We start from the raw sequence: 18,767 nt of genomic DNA, 5'->3' as shown, positions 1-18,767 counted from the left end.
ATACCACAGCTTCTCTAGCCATTCGTTTGTTGATGGGCACTTAGGTTGTTTCCAACTCCTTGCTATTGTGAACAAAGCTGCAATAAACATGGGAGATTTTTTACAAGGTTAAGGAGTTAGAAACTAGAAATGTAGGCAGTATATTTTAAAGATGAGGTACAAAAGCACAGAACAATAGAATGAAAATGCTGATGGTTTGACAAGTGGCATAATCCAGAAGAAAATATGGGCATCACAATAAAGCTATAGAAGTAAATAGATTACCCAGCAACAATAGCAAGATTCAACAGCTAGTAAACAAGGTTTACTAGGCAAAGTTGTGGCGAGGTCAGAACTCTTATTCATTGCTGATGACAGTGTAAAATGTTACAATGATGATAGAAGGCAGTCTGACACCTTCTCAAAAATTTGGAAATAGAAATGACATTTGACTCAGCAATTCCACTCCCGAGAATATACCTTAAAGAAACCAGAGTTACCACTCAAAGAGATATATGTACACCCATATTCATTGCTGTGTTAGTCACAATAGCAAAGAAATGGAAGCAACCCAAGTGACTATCAACAAATGAATAGATAGAAAAACGATGATATATTCATGCAGTGGAATATTATGCAACATTGAAAAATAATGAACTCATAAAACATTATACAAAATGAATGACCCTGTAGAACATTAGGCTGAGTGAAATATCTCAGTTGCAAAACAACAATATTACTTACATAATACTGCTGTTTTAAAATAGGACAGACATGGGGGAGTTGGGGAAAGAAAAAAGTAGACAGATAATGAGCACTGCAGAGATTAGATAATGGGAATAACTGTTGGAAAGGAATATGTTGTTGTTATGAGCTATTGAGTTCCTTGCAACTCATAGTGACCCTATGTACAACAGCTCTGTCCTGAGCTAGTCTCACTAACTCTAACACACCTCCTCCCATTGCCCCAGTTACTGTATCAATCCATCTCATTTGGAGTCTTCTTCTTCTGTACTGCCCCTCCATGCTTCTGAGTATGCTGTCCTTCTCTGAGGACCAATCCCTCCTGGCCGTGTGCCTGAAGTATGTGAGACAGAGCTTAAATATGCGAAGTTTGAAGGAGAAACTTGGTTTCAACCTCTCCAACACAAATATATTTGTTTTCTTGGCAGTCCATGGTATGTTCAAGTCTCTTTTCCAGTACCACAACCCAAATACATCAATTCTTCTTCCATAATCCTTAGTCATTGTCCACTTCTCTGATGCATAGCAAGTAATCATGAAGACCATGTCACTCATGCTCACAACAGTGTGTGAGCTGATTGGATTTAAAAAGGCTTTTGGCCACCAATCTGGGGCTGTTTCTAGGCTATGAAGATGAGTGGAATGGCCAGATTCTGCGAAGGTGTGATTTCTGGTTTGGGGTTCAAACTAGGGTGTGGCTCTTGCTCACAACAGGATGTGACCTGATTTGATTTGGCCTCATATTTTAAAAGGCTTTGAACCACCAGTCTGGGGCTGCTTCTAGGCTGTGAAGATGAGTGGGATGGCCAGACTCGTGAAGGTGTTTTCTGGTTTGGGGTTGAGACTAGGATGTGGCTCTTGCTCACAACAGAGTATGAGCTGATTGGATTTGACCTTGTATTTAAAAAGGCTTTGGGTCCTCTGGCCTGTGGCCCTTGGGCTTTGTTTTTGTGGATCTCTTAAATAAAACAAATTGGAAGCAGAAGTGGCATCCACTTCTAAAAATGCTTGCCTCTGGAAACTCTATGAACTTTGAGAAAAGATGAAAGTTTTGTGTTCAAGACTTTCATTCATAGGGTTGCTGTGGATCATCTATGACTCTAAGGCACTTAACAACCTAACAACAACAACAACAACATGGCCTGGATCCGGCACACTTTCATCTCTCCACTCATATTGTTACTTTTCAGTACTCTGATACTGTCCCTGACAGCAGATTTTCCAAATGCAATTAGTCTTTTGGTTCCCTGACTGTTGGTACTAAGAGTGTTGATTGTGAAGCCAAGTAAGCTGAAATATTAACAATATTCATGTCTTCTCCATCTATCATGGTGCTGCAAATTGGCCCAGTGGTGAGAATCTTTGTCTTCTTGATGCTGAGTTTCAATTCATATTGAAGACTACATTCCTTGACCTTCTGCAGCAAGCACTTCAGGTCCTCTTCTGATTCATGTAAACAATCTGGAACGAGGCTTGCATTGTTGGAAGGGCTGGGGAAAATGGGGAGGGGGGAGAAGAAAATGTGCAACAATGGAAAAAGAATGAAAAGAAAATATTTTTATTTTTTAAAAGAAATAAATTTTATTATACCAAGCAACCAAATAGTCACCATTAAATTAATTATAATTCATAGCAATCCCATGGGTTTCAGAATACAATTACAATTCCAAAGATCAATGGTCATGACCTTTTCAAAGCAGGTCACAAGACCTTTTTCCTGAGATACATTTGCCTGGATTTAGACCAACATCATTGCATTTAACAGCTAAAAGCTCAACTATTTGTACATCCAGGCACTCCTAAAGTGATTACTGTTGCTGTTGCTAGTTGAAATTGACCCATAGCTGACCCTTCAGTGAATTTTCAGAGGCAGGCAATTGCACAGGGGGAGACTTCTTATCATACCACTGAAGAGCAGCTGGTGGATTTTGAAAAACTTGCCTTTAGGATTGCATCACAATTTCTTACCACTCAGGCCACCAGAGCTCTCTAGAGAGATTCTAGAACCCTTTTATGTTCAGATAAAGAATTTGGACTTTTCCTGTTGAAGATACATCAAAAAAATAATTTACCATGACCAAGTGGGATTCATAACAGGTATGTAAGGATGGTTCAACATAAGAAAAACATTCAATGTAATTCACCACATTAAGAAAGCAAAGAATAAGAAACACATTATTCTATCAATTGATGTAAAAAAGGCCTTTGACAAAATTCCATACACTTTCCTGATTAAAACATTCAACAAAATAGGATTAGAGGGGAATTTCTTCAACCTAGTGAAAAGTATATAAGCAAACTTGAGAGCCAAAATTGTTCTCAATAGAGAGAAATTAAAGGCATTCCCCTTGAGAATAGGAACTAGGCAAGGATGCCTACTATCACTTCTCCTATTCAATATTGTATTGGAAGTCTTGTTGTTGTTGTTGTTGTTATGTGCCGTCGAGTCGCTTGTGACTCATAGCGACCCTATGCACAACAGCCCTAAACTCCGCTCTGCCTTGTTCCAATCGCACTGTCTCTGACACTCCCATCCCAATTATCCCAGTGTTGGAAGTCTTAGGGATAGCAATAAGACAAGAGAAGGAAATAAGAGATATCCAAATTGACAAAGAGGAGGCAAAATTATCTCTCTATGCAGATGATATGGTATTTTACTTAGAAAACCCTAAAGATTCAGCAAGAAAACTACTGGACATAGTTGACCAATTCAGCAAAGTGGCAGGATACAAGATCAACGTACAAAAATCAGTTTGATTTCTCTACAGTGACAAAGAGAATACAGAACTGGAGCTGAGAAAAGCAATACCCTTTACAATACAAGATTAATTACTTAGGAGTAAACCTAACCAGAAGAAGCACACAGGACCTATTCAAAGAAAAGTACAAAATATTATTACAAGAAACAGAAAGAGCTGGAGAGGTGGAAAAATATCCCTTGCTCATGGTTAGGAAGACTCAATATTGTGAAAATGACAATACTACCAAAGGTAATTTATATGTTCAAGGCAATCTCAATACAAATAGCAATTCTATTCTTCAATGAGATGAGAAGGCAATCTCCAGTTTTATTTGGAATGGAAAGAGGCCCCGAATAAGCAAAGTATGCCTTAAAAAGAGAAACAAGGTAAGAGGCATCTCACTCCCTGATTTCAAATCCTAGTACACTGCCGTGGTAGTCAAGACAGCGTGGTACTGGTACAATGACAGACACGTAGAACAATGAAAAAGAATTGAAAATCCAGAAATCATCCCATCTACAAGGTGATGAAATCAGTTAAGTGGGGAAATGACAGCCTTTTTAACAAATGGTGCTGACAAAATTGGAACCCTATCTGCAGAAAACTCAAGCAAGATCCACACCTCACTCCATACACAAAAAAAACAATTCAAAGTGGATTATAGATTTAGGACTAAACCCAAAAACTGTAAGCTTCATTAAAGAAAAGCTTGGAAGAACTCTGGAAGTCCTAATCAACAACATAAACAATCTTCCAAACATCCTGGAAAATCTACAACCAGGAGAGGATAAAATAAACTAATGGGACTTTCTAAGAATCAAATCCCTATGTACATCCAATAACTTCTCCAATAGGATAAAAAGGGAAGCCACAGATTAGGAAAAAATATTTGGCAATGACATGTCAGACAAGGGACTTATATCTAGAATTTATAAAATAACTTGAGCACCACAACAAGATAAAGGTAAATAATCCAATAGAAAAATGGGCACAGGATATGAACAGACACTTCACCAAAGAAGACATTCAGATGGCAAACAGACACATGAAGAAATGTTCAAAATCCCTAGCTCTAAGAGAGATGAAAATCAAAACAACTATTAGATATCATCTCACCCAGTAAGAATAGCAAATTTAACAGAACAGCAAACATCAAATGCTGGTGAGGTTGTGGAGGAACTGGAACCCTTATTCACTGTTGGTGGAAGTGTAAAGTGGTGCAACCACTGTGGAAGGTGGTATGGTGCTTTCTCAAAAAGTTGCAAATAGAAATACCGTTTGACCCAGCAATTCCACTACTGGGAATATACCCTAAAGAAACCATAACCGCCACCCAAGCAGATATATGTACACTCATGTTTCTTGGGGCTTTGTTCACCATAGCAAAGACGTGGAAACAACCCAAGTGCACATCAACAAACGAATGGATAGAGAAGCTCTGGTATATTCACAAAATGGAATATTATGCAGCATTAGAAAACAAGGAACTCATGAAACATTACACAAAATGGACGACCCTGGAGGACTTTATGCTGAGTGAAATATCTCAGTCACAAAAGGACAAATATTGCATAGGGCCACTGTTGTAAATAGTGACTGAAATCAGGGTTGAGGGAAGGCAGAGAAGGAAGGGAAGAATGATGTACACTGCATTGAAACAGATGAGGGATAGAATTGTTTAAAAAGAATATATGATTGGGTATTATTGTCATGATAGGAGTCCAGAATGAAGGTTGCACAGTGGAGTGGACTTGGGGGAGGGATTGCATGACAATGAAAGAGTTTTTCTTTTATTTTTTAGGGAGTGAATTAGGGTTGGTCAGGGAGAACAGTGCAAAAATGAATGACTGGAAACCCTAAGTCTCCGTAAACTTTCATTAAAATTAATTTTAAAAAAAGAAGATTCTCATCACAGGGCCAATTTGCAGCACCATGATGGGTGGAGAAAAGATTGAGGTTGTTAAAACTACACCTTGCTTGACTCCACAATCAACTCTCCTGGCAGCAGCCGTCAGAAAAAGATTAATTGCATTAGGAAAATCTGCTGTCAGGGACCTCTCCAGAGTATGAAAAAGCAACAATGTCAGACTAGAGACTAAGGTGCACTTAATCTAGGCCATGGTCTTCATGATTACTTGCTATGTATCAGAGAGCTGGACAATGACTAAGAATGACAGAAGAAGAATCAATGACTTTGAGTTATTGTGCTGGAGAAGAATCTTCAACATGTCATTGACCGCCAAGAAATAAATAGATCTGTCTTGGAGAGGGTGAAACATGTTTCTCCTTGGAGTCTAGGATTTTGAAGATCTGTTTCCCATACTTTGGGCACATGGCCAGGAGAGACTGGTCCTTGGAGAAGGACATCATGCTCTGAAGGGTGGAAGAACAACACAGGAGAGGAAGACTCCAGATGAGATGGATTGATACAGTAACTGGGACAATGTGGGTTAATGTATGGGAATCAGTGACTAGCTCAGGACAGGGCAGGCTTCAGAACTGCTGTACATAGGGTCGCTATGGACCAAAGTTGACTCCACAGCACATAACAACAACAACAACAAAGAGAAGATATTTTTAAAATATTGAGACTTCTTATGTTGTTGTTGTTTCTGTTAGATACTCTCAAGTTGAATACCATTCATAGTGACCCTATGAATAATAGATCTGCACCCTGTTCTATCCTGTGTCATCTGCACAATCTCTGACATACTTGAGCCCACAGCTACAGTCACTGTGTCAATCCATCTTCTTATGTTTCAATAACCCTCTACCTTTCCAAGTATGATATCCCTCTAGAAAAAAATAGACTCTCCTAACAACATGACCAAAATATGGAGTTGAAATTTTATTATCTTTGCTTCTACGAAGCACTTGGCGGCACTTTCTCTAAGACATATCTGTTTGCTCTTTTGGCAGTTCATGAGATATTCATTCTGTACTCTTCTCCAACACCACAACTCGAAAGCATTAATTCTTTTTCTATCATTGTTATTCATTGTCCACCTCTCAGATACATAACAAGTGATTGAAAAGATCATACCTCAATCAGACACACTTTAGTCCTCAACTTACATCATTTCTCCTCAGTAATTTGGAGAGGTCCCAGACTGAAGACTTGCCCAATGCTATACAGCTCCTGATCTCCTGACTACTGTTCTCAAGAGTACCGTTAATGGATCCAAGTAAGATGAATTAGTTGACAGTTTCAATCTTCACTCTTTTAATCACTCTCACCTGGGGCATTATCCTACTGTGCCAGCTGTGGGTGTCAGCTAGAAGACTCTTAGCACCCACCTCATCCTGCCGTGCCACCAATAGCCTCAGATGTGCCCCAAAGTATGATTTCAATATGCCTGGTTTGCTGTTAGATGTATAACGCTTATCTATCAGTATGTTGTATTTGGGAAAGGATTTACCTACTGTTAATAATTTTGTAGCTTAAGTGTGTACATAGTTGCTTATCATTTGCTCTTATTAGTACAGCACTTGTCTGTCAGTTTGCTGCACTAGGATAACTCATGGGTTACTTTGATACTGGAAGCTATATCATCATGTGTCAAATACTAGAAGGGTCACAGTAGACAGGTTTCAGTAGTGCCCCCCAATTAAGACAGACTATGAAGCAAGATTGGCTCTCCACTTCTGAAATAGCAGCCTTCTGAAAATCCTATAAACAGTAAAGGAACATGGGTAAAGATTTCTTATAAGTCAGGAAAAAAGAAAAATCTAACAAAATGAAATTAATAACAGGCAATATACAAAGTATGAAAAGGAGAAAGAGAGGAAGAAAAAAAAGAAGAAAAATATATGAACAAAAATATGAGAAGTATCTGGTCAATTAAAACAGTCAAAATAACAAATATTCTTCTATAAGACTGACCAGAAATTAAAAGGACTGATAAGATGTGCATAGGCAAAAATGTAAAAACCCCTATGTTTCATATGCTGCTTGAGGGGGTGTACACATTGAAGCAACTACATTGGAACAATTTTTAAATTTCTTTTAAAATTTAAAATGGGCAAATCATATAACTGAGAAGTTTCTTATGTTGATACACCTTGTAGGAAGGTACTAACACACTTGCACAAGGAAGTTATGTACTGCAACATTCAAACATCTGAAAATTAGCAACAGCATACATGTCCATTAAAAGGGACATATAAAAAAAATCTGGGGTATGTGGTATGTTCATACTAAAAAATATGCTATAGCAGTTAAGAAAACAATATCTTTTTATATAGACCTTTTTTATATACACCAGAGGAGAAGGAAAGAATGACAGAATGATACCTATATAGCAACATGTATGCAAAACTGCTTGCTTAAACATAAATGCTATTTATGTTGCATATGGGTCCAAAAAGATGTATAAAAAGGTTTACCAAAGGTTTTGGTAATACACATAAAGCATTTACAATGTTCATATCTGAGAAGTGGTAGAGAGAACCAGCACTGGGCACCAGGAACAAGGCATTCATCATATTCTAACTCTTATGGGATGAACACATAGGATATTACTTTTCATTTTAATAAACGTACAAATGGATTTAAGAACCACTGACACTTCAGTTTCTTTGCAAAGTGCTATGGCTTGTTCTATGAAATTTGTATAAAAAATACTATGTAAATCGTGCCTCCATGGAACTCTCAGATTGGTTTTTGGGGAAATGATCCAATGCAAAATAGGATAAATTCCATAACAGGAATACAGTAACAATGCAGTAGGATTCAAAGAAGAATAGGAGGACTGTTCACAATATTTCAGAGACTGAGGAAGAGTTTACCACAGCTAAGGAGAGGTGAAGCTGGATGAAGAGCTGACAGGACACCAGGCTGATACTTAGGGAAGGAGAGCTTATTTAGAGTTTGAAACAAGAAAACTTGAATTCTCATTCTAAGCAACAGGGGGCCCTCTTGCATCTGTGAGCAGGCTGGGAACGGTCCTGAATCTATGCTGACAAGGATTGCCTAGTACAGGAGTCTGGAGACAAATTGGGAGGTAGTACAGGGGAAGATATAGGGTCTGATTTAGAGCTGAGGTACTGGAGGAGGGACTCGCCGAACTGGAATGGGAATTGAATGGAGAGAACAGAAATCAAAAAGGATTTCAAGGTCACAGTGAGCCTGAAGATGTTTGGGCAGTACAGACTGCCAAGAAAACAAACAGGTCTGTCTTGGACAGGGGTAAAACCAAGTTTCTCCTTGGAGGCTAAGATTTGTGTTTGTTTTTGTTTTTGAGGCTAGGATTTTGAAGCTCCGTTTCACATACTTTGGACATGTGGTCAGAAGAGACTTGTCCTTGGAGAAGGACATCATGCTCAGAAGGGTGGAGGGACAAGACGGGAGAGGAAGACACAGGATGAAATGGATTGATACAGTAACTGAGGCAATGGGGGTTGGTGTGTTGGAATTAGTGAGGCTGGCTCAGGACAGAGCAGGGTTCAGAGCTGCTGTATATAGGGTCTCTATGGGTTGCAGGTAACTCGACAACAACATTGAGTAAGGAAAGCAGATGAAAGAGGTCTCCTTTCCCTGAAAATCTGTAGAAAGGGGATCTGAGGTCTACCATATGACAGAAACCCCTTTCTCCCTTTTATTCTCCTAGGAACATATCATTATTTGGACCCATGAGAATTGAGCTGGCCAAGGGAAACCAGGCACGTAGTCTTTCTGGCTTCCAGCCACCAGACTCACAAGCTTCCGGGAAAGGCTGGTGTGGGGCTGCTTTGTTCCTTTAAATCTGAGAATTTGTAGCTGGGGAAGCCTAAATTAATTAAGTGATGGTAAGGCTCTCTTGAGGCAGCACCAGTAGTGGAGGAGCAAAGGTCTTGGAAAATTGCATCCTATCTCCAGTGTTGGAATCCAAAGAGGCTCCTATCCTTCACTGGAACTAAGCTTGTACTTAAGTGCTGCCAAGGAGACAAAGAAATATTAAATCAGGAGTGGACACCCCACCCACACACTATTAAGGTGAGCGCCAACCTGCTTCTCTGCAGAAATATGGCCATTTCTCCTCTCTGGGCCAGATGTCTTGGGAAAAAGACAAATGTCAAGGTTTTGGATTCACTCTGCTCCACAATTTCCTTAGACATGAGGCTAAGCTTCTGACTCCCTCCATGGCAGTGCCTGCTCACCACACACCCATGCTTCAAATACACACCAGACGTCATCTGGTCTCGAGACTGGGTTGCATCCTTTCCACTCTGTACACGTTCACTTGCATCAGGACTGCCTGGGTCCTAAACAAGCTCTGTCTATGTACTGGTCCAGAGTGGAACAGATTGTTCCATTAGACTGAGGTCACAGTTTTAAGTGGATAGAATGAGAAGAATAATCAACCAGGATTTATCAAGCTGCCTCTTCATGTTGTTAGGAACCATTGAGTCAACTATCTTCATAGTAACCCTGTGAAAACATCTGAATCTTGCCCTGTCGTGTCCTATCACAATCTCTGTCCCATGCCGATTGCGGTGGTCATTGTGTCCATCGCCTTGAGGGTTTTCCTTTTTCATTGACCCTCTACCTTTCCCAGCATGATATCTCTCCCCAAGGACTGGTTCCTTCTGAAAACATGCCCAAAATGAGACGAAGTTTCACTATCCTTACCTCTAAGGAACATTCAAGTTTCAACTCCTTCAAGACAGAGTTATTTCACCAAACATATATATGCACATGTTTGTTTTTGTGTTATTCACAATAGCAAAGAGATGGAGGGAACCCAAGTGCCCATCAACAAATGAATCAATAGGAAAAACTATGGTATACTTTGGACATGTTGCAAGGCAGGATCAGTCCTTGGAAAGTGATGTCATGCCCGGGAGGGTGGAGGGACAACTAAAGAAAGAAAGGCCCTTGATGAGATGGATTGATACAGTGACTAGAGCAATGGGGGTAGGTGTGTCAGAAACAATAAGATTGGCACAGGATAGAGGAGGGTTTAGGGCTGTTGTACATAAAGTCGCTATGAGTTGAAAGTGACTCAACAGCACATAACAACATCATATATTCATATAATGGAATACTATACAGCACTGGAAAATAAGGAGCTCATAATATAATACCCAATATGTGAAATATATCAGTCACAAAAGGACAAATACTGCATAACACTACTGTTCTTAAACAGGACTGAATGAGGGTTGAGGGGAAATGAAGAGGGGATGACTAATGAACACTGCATTGGAACAGATGAAGGAAAGAACTGTTAAAAGGAATATATGATTATGCATCATTTGTGTAACAACAGTCCAGAATAAGAGGTGCATAACAAAGTGGATGAGGGATGGTCGGGGGAGGAAATTATGGAGTAACAAATGAATTTTTGTTTTTAAAAAAAGGCAAACTGAATGGGGTAAGTAGAGAGAAAAATGTGCAACACTGAGTAAATGAAAAATCCAGCTTTTCTGTAAACTTTCATTAAAATCACACACACACACACACACATACACACACACTCACACACACACACACACACACACACACACGACAGACTTATTTGTTCTTTTGGCAGTTCATGGCATACTCAACACTCTTTACCAATACCATAACTCAAAGGCATAGACTCTTCTTCAGTCATCCTTATTCATTGTCCAACTTTGAAATGCCTAAGAAGCAACTGAAAATATCATGGCTTGGATTAGATGCTCCTTAGTCTTTAAACTGACATCCTTTTAAATTAGAGCTTTGGATATTTCCTTGACAGCAGATTTCCCCAATGCAACATGTCTTTTGATTTCTTGACTGCTGCTATTAGGGGAATTGATTGTAGATCCAACTAGAATCAAATAATTCACAACTTAAATCTTTATTTCCATCTAGCATGAGGTTGCCTATTGGTACAGTGTTGAGGAGGTTTGTTGTTTTTTTCCTTGTTGTTGAGATGTAGCTGACAGTGAAAGCAGACATCTGCAAAAAGTGCTTCAAGTATTCTTTGTTGGTGATTTCTTCCAATCTTGATGTCATATTTTTCTTCATATAATTCAGTTTCTCAAATTATTTGCTCAGCATACAGACTAAATAGGCATGGATAAAGGATACAATCCTGACATATATCTTTATATTAAAACATGCAGTGTTCCCTTTGGATAACTGTTTGTTGGTCTCTGTATAGGTTTCGCATGAGCACAATTAAGGTCTCACTTAATTCTCACTCTTCTCAATGTTAACCATAAACTGTTATTATGATGCACACAGTCAAATGCCTTTGTATAATCAATAAAATATAAGTGTATTTTGTATTATCTGCTTTCAGTCAGGATCCATCTGACAGCAACAGTAATATCCCTTGTGCCAAGGCCTTTTCTGAATTCAACTTAAGTTTCTTGCAGTTCCCTGTTGATGTACTGTTCCAGCAATTTTTTTCTTATAATTTCAGTAATATTTTGCTTGTGTGTGCTATTGATTTTTTTATAATTTCCACATTCTTTTCGATCTTTTTTTTTTAAAAAAAATGGGAATAAATATGGATCTCTTCCATTCAGTTGACCAGTTAGCTATTTTCCATATTTGCTGGCAGAAAATGGTCTTATGTTCAGGGTTTCACCTGTTTCCTGAAACACCTCAACTGGCATTCCATCAATTCTCGGGACCTTATTTCTTTTGTCACTCATACTTAATGTCAGGCATGGGGACTTTGGTGAGGCAGTTGTAGAATCCACGTCTTCTATGAATAATCCCCACTAACTCACTGGAGTGTAAGCTCTGCATTGGTTCTTGACATGATGACATTGAGTTTGTGGGGTTTTGTTTTGTTGGGTTTGGTTAGGCAAGGTGGCCTATTGTTAAGAAGCTGCATTGCTAATCCAAAGACTCATGATTCAAATCTACCAGCTTCCCCACAAGAGAAAAATGAGCAATATATTCCTATGAGATTTACTGCTCTAATAACCAAGTGCTGGAGTATGAGTCAGAAGTCTGTTCCAACTCAATGACACATACCAACAACAGCAAGCAGTAGAATCTGACTTCAGAACCATGGACAGCTTCCTGTGCAGCCAGACAAGAACCAAAATTGTTCCCATGTCCTGCTGTCAACACTAGTGTTTCACTGAAGGGCAATTACTCCTCTATTCTCTTTCCACTCAAACATTCAGCACTTGACAATAGGCATTGTCTTCTGAACTAGAAAGTAGAAAATGAAGAAATTGTGTCTTTGGATTTCTCTCCACTGCCAAAATGTCCACTCTGTGGAGAAGCAACAGCGTAATCAGGTAGAAGGGAGTTTGAACATCAGAGGTAAGCCTCAGCTTGAGTGTAGATATAGGAGGCTCTGATGCTAGGATCTAAGAACATTAGGCTCCTCTGTAAGATAGGGGAGCTATAAAGAACTGATGTCTTTGAGTGGTGGTGCTGAAAAAGAGTACCCACAAAGAATATTCCATGAACTACCAAAAGAACAAACAAGCATGTCTTGGAGAAAAGTGCAGTCTGGGTCTGGGTGTCCCTTTGAGATGAGGACAATGAAGCTCCTCACATACTTTGGGCATGTTGTTAGGAGGGGCCATCATGCTTGGAAGTGTAGAGTGTTAGTGAAAGAAAGGAAGCCCCTCAGGTAGGTGTATTGACCCTGTGGGCTCAAGAATCTCATAGATAATGAAGATAGCACAGTATAGGGCAGGATTCTAATCTGTTGTTCACAGAGTCACTATGATACATACTCAACTTGATAGCACTGAACAACAACATCACCTATCGACAAACTAAATAATTAATATGTCTGCTTTTTGCCATGGGAGTCTGAGGACTGAAGAGACTGAAGTCAGAAGGAACTAGGATGACTTTGTTTAATGCTCAGGATCAACCATGAGTTATGTGGGTACACAGGCTGGGAGAGTGGGGTCTGCCTTGTAGGTGCCCAGACAAGTCACTCTTTACTAAGATTTCACCATTCTTCAGTTGCTACACTTCTGCATCAAATCTCCTTCTACTTTCTTTAATAAAAACAAACAATAAATACAAGTATTGCAATAATTGAAAAATTATCATTGTCCTATAGACTGGAATACCTTTAAAAGCCTCTTAGTGAGAAGAGCAGAAGAGTCTAGTGGTCTCAAACTCAACTGGTCAGTCAAGTAGATGGCAGGAGGGGCTATAGTCTTCCCTGAGAGTACATTTGCTGACTAAAGGTCTTCAAATAAAATTTAAGGTAATTTTCCCACCCAAAGAGAGTTCTTATGCAGCTTGATCTTTCCTCTAATTCCTTACTTCACTAACACAGAAGCTGGGTCCACAGAGGAACAGTGACTAACTGAGGGTCATCACACCCAACAGTGGGAAACTGTAAACGGAAGGCAGTGTGTGTGGCCAGCTCTTTAAGGGGATCTTTCATCCCTTCCCTGGGGTGTCTGAGTGGTTGGAAAGATTTGGCAATAGGTGCCACGACCACAGCCTTTTAGCCTGACACATGGGCCTCCATCACCTCATCCATCAATTGTCACAAGGACAGAAGCCAACTTTCCGATGCCCTCTGGGCCCACCAGCCAGAACAGAGAAAGATTCACAATATGTATCTAACCAGGCAGGATAAGGCAAGGTTCAGATCCATTGTTCACAAGGTTGCTGTGAGTCATAGTCCACTTCGTTGGCACTTAACAGCATCTAACCAGAGGGAACAATTAAAAATCCAGAGTGACCTGTGTTTTTTTTATCTGCTGTTTACAAACCCCACAATTGTAAATTGAAGAGGAAACAACAGTGGATTATCACACTGCTCTTTCTATGTGCTAGCCACTCTGAGCAGTTGTTGTTGTTGTTATGTGCTATCAAGTCGATTGTGACTCATAGCGACCCTATGGAGAAGAGCCCTAAACCCTACTCTATTCTGTGCCAACCTCACTGTCTCTGACACACCTACTCTTATTACCCCAGTCACCCTCTCCTGCACTGTCCCTCTACCCTCCCAAACATGATGTCCCTCTCCAAGGACTGGTCTCTCCTTGCAACACGCTCCAAGTATGTCAGACGAAGCTTCAGAATCCTTGATTCCAAGGAGCAGCCCGGCTTCACCCTCTCCAGGACAAACCTGTTCTCCTAGCAGTCCACAGTATATTCAATACTCTTCCTAGCATGACAGCTCAAAGGCATCAATTAATTATCTTTTTTTCATCCCTAGTCACTGTCTAGCTCTCGAACGCATAGCACACAACTGCAAAGACTATGGCCTGGATCAGGCGCCCCTTATTATTCAGCCTGATGTCGTTGCTCTTCAGTACTCTTGAGAGGTCCTTGACAGCTGACTTTCCCAATGCAATTTGTCTCTTGATTTCCTGGCTTCTGGTACCAAGAGTACTGATTGTGGAGTTAAGTAAACTAAAACTGTTAACTATCTCAAACTCTTCACTATCCATCATGATGCTACCAATTGGCCCAGTGTTGAGAATCTTTGCTTTCTTGATGTTGAGCTTCAATCCATATTGAAGGCTGAAGTCATTGACCTTCTCCAGCTAGCAGTAGATACTGTTATTATCCCGTTTACAGATAAACTGAGGAACAGTGGCAAAGTAATTCCTGCAGACATTTTAACTTGCAAGTGTCAAGGCTAGGTGTCATGCAGCTGTCTGCTTCAAATGCACGTTTGGCACTGCACAGTAGGACTCCTGGGGAGTGTGGAGCTTGGCTTTGTGGCTCTAAAACTGCTTTGCTATTGAGACTAGAAGAGGGAGGTGTGTCTTTTTACTCTAGATGGGAGGGATGAAGTGTGATCTCAAGAACAGTAGCCCCTCAACCGATTCTGCTGTTTCAGAGCCTGTCACCTGCCAGCCTGCCTGTGGATGAGGACACAAGATTTGTGTGCCATTGGGGGTACAAGATTTGTGTGCTCTCATAGGTCTGTATGCACCAGGCCTAGTGCATGACACCGGTGGCTCCCCTCCGTCTGTGGAGAATTGGGTCCCTCAGCAGAGTGGCCCTCTTGGAAGGAGAATCCTCAATAAACTCTGCCCTGCTGGGCCTTCCCAGAGAGCCTGAGCTCTTGTGCAAGGTTTCCCACAGCTTTTAGAAAGGACCCTTTCTAGGCCACAACACTAGATTCCACATCTACTCTGGTCTACTCTGAGCAACCTTGTTCTGAAGGTGGGGGTGGGGGAAGCTGGCAGAAGAAAAGAGGGAGGGCCCTTGCAGGAGGATGGGCATCTTGACGCAGTTGGGAAGAGTTTGGGAGAAGTGTGGGTTAAATAAGATAGGCTATGGAAGTGAGAGTAGCTAGGGCTTGGGAAGCAGGAGAGTTAAATAGGAAGGAGGGTAGTACAGGCTGTAGAAGGCAGAGGTGTGGGGAGAGGGGTGGGAGAGGCCTTTGAGAGTCTGCTATCTGGGGCTGGGGTGGGGGCGAGGCTACTATCCTCCACCCACATGAGCTCATAATCGGAATTCGCCCTCTTTACATTCTCCCTGAAGGGCCCATAGGTAGCAACCCAGCCCAGCAGTTTCTGTGTCTCCCTCTCCCTCGCTCAGTGTGAGAGGGTTCAGGGGCGGGGCCACAGGAAAGGATGGGAGAGGGGGTCCATGCCGGGAGCTCCACTGGTCTCAGCTGGCACTTCAGCTGAGAGAACAGATGGACACAACTGCGGCTCACCTCGGGGGCTCCCTGTCCGCTGTGCGCCAAGATCCAGGTTGAGGCGGAGATCTTGAGTCCCTTGTGCCCCTTCTCCCGCGGGATCGCGGAGAATCAGCCCCCTTGATCTCTATCCCTCTGGGAGAAAAGCGAGCGTGGATCTCGCAGGTCCTGGAACTGGGTGAAGGTAAACTGCTTTTTGAGAGATGCACCCACCCCCAGGAGCTTGGCTGGTACTCTTTTTGCACTAAGACCCCTTTCCGGGGCTCCTAGTCCCAGCGCTTCTGGGGAGCGGACCCCAACCCGCCAGCGCCCCGCCCCTAGCTCCCGCCCCGCAGACGTCGCATTAGCATGAGAGACGCAAGTGGCCGGGGCACCACTCGGGGGCTGGGACTCGCCGCGTCACAGCCCCGAGTGGAACAGGGGAAAAAGAGGAGGAGGCGGAGGAGGAGGCGGCAAGAGGCGACGCGAGGGGCGGGGAGGGGCGGGAGGGGGAGGCGGCAGCCGGCAGCAGCATGCCCCTGGGCGCGTGGCCGGCGTCTGAGCGCGGTGGGGGTGGCTCCCGGCGCCAGGGGCTCGGCGCACTAGGTCCCCAGCCTAGGTCTCCCGTGAACCCACCGCGCTGCTCGCTCCGGAGTCTAGAGGCTCCAGATCCCCAGCTTGGCTGGATCAGAGACAGCGGCTAGCCAGACGGGATCCTTGCGTTTGCGGGGTGGGGGACCATGAGTCCTGCGACCACCTGAGGCACAGAGGACTCTGCGCGGTGCGGACTGTGCTCCGCAGCTTCACACTCCTAGTCCGCGCCCGGGACAGCGCCTGCACCCTGCGGAGGCGTCCTAGCACAGCGGCGGGGGTGGAACAGGGGCCATGGAGCCCTCGGAGCCGGCGGGCCAGGCCTTGGCGGCGGCCACCAAGCTGTCCGAGGCCGTGGGAGAGGTGCTGCAGGAGCCCCGGCGGCAGCGGCGTCTGGTGCTCGTCATTGTCTGTGTGGCGCTGTTCCTAGACAACATGCTGTATATGGTCATCGTGCCCATCGTGCCCGACTACATCGCCCACATGCGTGGGGGCAGTGAGGGCCCCACGCCGACCCCTGAGGTGTGGGAGCCCACCCCGCCGCCGCCCACTTTAGGCAATGCCAGCGCCACCACCGCCAATGCCTCAGAGCCTCCGACGGCCGTGAGGCCCTCCAGGTCGGTCCTGCGGCCCCGCTATCCCACGGAGAGCGAGGACGTCAAGATTGGGGTGCTCTTTGCCTCCAAGGCCATCCTGCAGTTGCTGGTGAACCCTCTGAGCGGGCCCTTCATCGACCGCATGAGCTACGACGTGCCGCTGCTCATCGGCCTGGGCGTCATGTTCGCCTCTACGGTACTGTTCGCCTTCGCAGAGGATTACGCCACCCTTTTCGCAGCGCGCAGCCTGCAGGGCCTGGGCTCTGCCTTCGCGGACACGTCTGGGATCGCCATGATCGCCGACAAGTACCCGGAGGAGCCGGAACGCAGCCGCGCGCTAGGCGTGGCGCTGGCCTTTATCAGCTTCGGTAGCCTGGTGGCGCCTCCCTTCGGGGGTATCCTCTATGAATTCGCCGGCAAGCGAGTGCCCTTCCTTGTGCTCGCCGGCATGTCGCTACTGGACGCACTGCTGCTGCTGGCTGTAGCCAAACCCTTCTCGGCTGCCGCGCGGGCGCGGGCCAACCTGCCTGTGGGCACGCCAATTCACCGCCTCATGCTGGACCCCTACATCGCTGTAGTGGCCGGCGCGCTCACCACTTGCAACATCCCGTTAGCCTTCCTGGAACCCACCATCTCTACGTGGATGAAGCACACAATGGCAGCGTCCGAGTGGGAAATGGGCATGGCCTGGCTGCCGGCTTTTGTGCCGCACGTGCTGGGCGTCTACCTCACCGTGCGCGTAGCTGCGCGCTATCCACATCTCCAGTGGTTGTACGGAGCGCTGGGGCTGATTGTGATCGGTGCCAGTTCATGCGCTGTGCCAGCCTGCCACTCCTTCGCGCCGCTCGTGGTTGCGCTTTGCGGCCTCTGCTTTGGCATCGCGCTGGTTGACACGGCACTGTTGCCCACGCTGGCCTTCCTCGTGGACGTGCGCCACGTCTCGGTCTACGGCAGCGTTTACGCCATCGCTGACATCTCCTATTCCGTGGCCTATGCGCTTGGGCCCATCGTGGCGGGACACATTGTGCACTCGCTGGGCTTCGCGCAGCTCAGTCTTGGCATGGGCCTGGCCAACCTGCTCTATGCGCCCATCCTGCTGCTGCTGCGCAATGTGAGTCTCCTAACGCGTTCCCGCTCTGAGCGCGACGTGCTGCTGGAGGAGCCGCCACAGGGACTGTATGATGCTGTGCGCTTGCGAGAGCGTCCGGTGCATGGTCGGGACGTCCTGTCAGGAAGCCCGTCTGGCCCCTTTGACGAGTGTGAGGACGACTACAACGACTACTACACCCGCAGCTAGCAGTCCTGCGAGTCCTCTCGATCACCCCTCAGTCTCTCGTCAAGGCGGCTATCCTGTGAGCGCTCTGGTCAACTGCAACTTAAGACCTGTCCCTTCCAGCGAGTACTTCAGCCTCTCTCACCTTCCCCATTCCCCTGGTCTTGACTACTCTAACCCTCCTCCAGGCCCAGCAGACCCTTTCTCTTCCACTCTCCACCCTCCCCTAACAGGAAATGAAGCATCAAGGAAGAGAAGCAAAATGTATTCCTTTCGGGGTGTAGAGGCGCAAGGGGTACTACCTGGGTCC

At 44.3% G+C, this 18,767-nt stretch overlaps 1 protein-coding gene across 1 annotated transcript; it reads left to right on the top strand.

Annotated features, from left to right (window-relative positions):
* The first annotated feature begins 16,882 nt into the window (after positions 1-16,882).
* Positions 16,883-18,481, top strand: SLC18A3 (solute carrier family 18 (vesicular acetylcholine transporter), member 3). The gene has a single exon (XM_006897699.1). It carries the CDS (start codon positions 16,883-16,885, stop codon positions 18,479-18,481), a length of 1,599 nt encoding a protein of 532 aa, XP_006897761.1.
* Positions 18,482-18,767: the final 286 nt, after the last annotated feature.

The sequence above is a fragment of the Elephantulus edwardii genome, unplaced genomic scaffold, assembly GCF_000299155.1.
Source record: "Elephantulus edwardii isolate Elephantulus edwardi_28Jun2011 unplaced genomic scaffold, EleEdw1.0 scaffold00213, whole genome shotgun sequence".
Lineage (NCBI taxonomy): Eukaryota > Metazoa > Chordata > Mammalia > Macroscelidea > Macroscelididae > Elephantulus > Elephantulus edwardii.
Note: the sequence above shows the minus strand (reverse complement) of the source record. Positions and strands in the feature narration are given on the sequence as shown.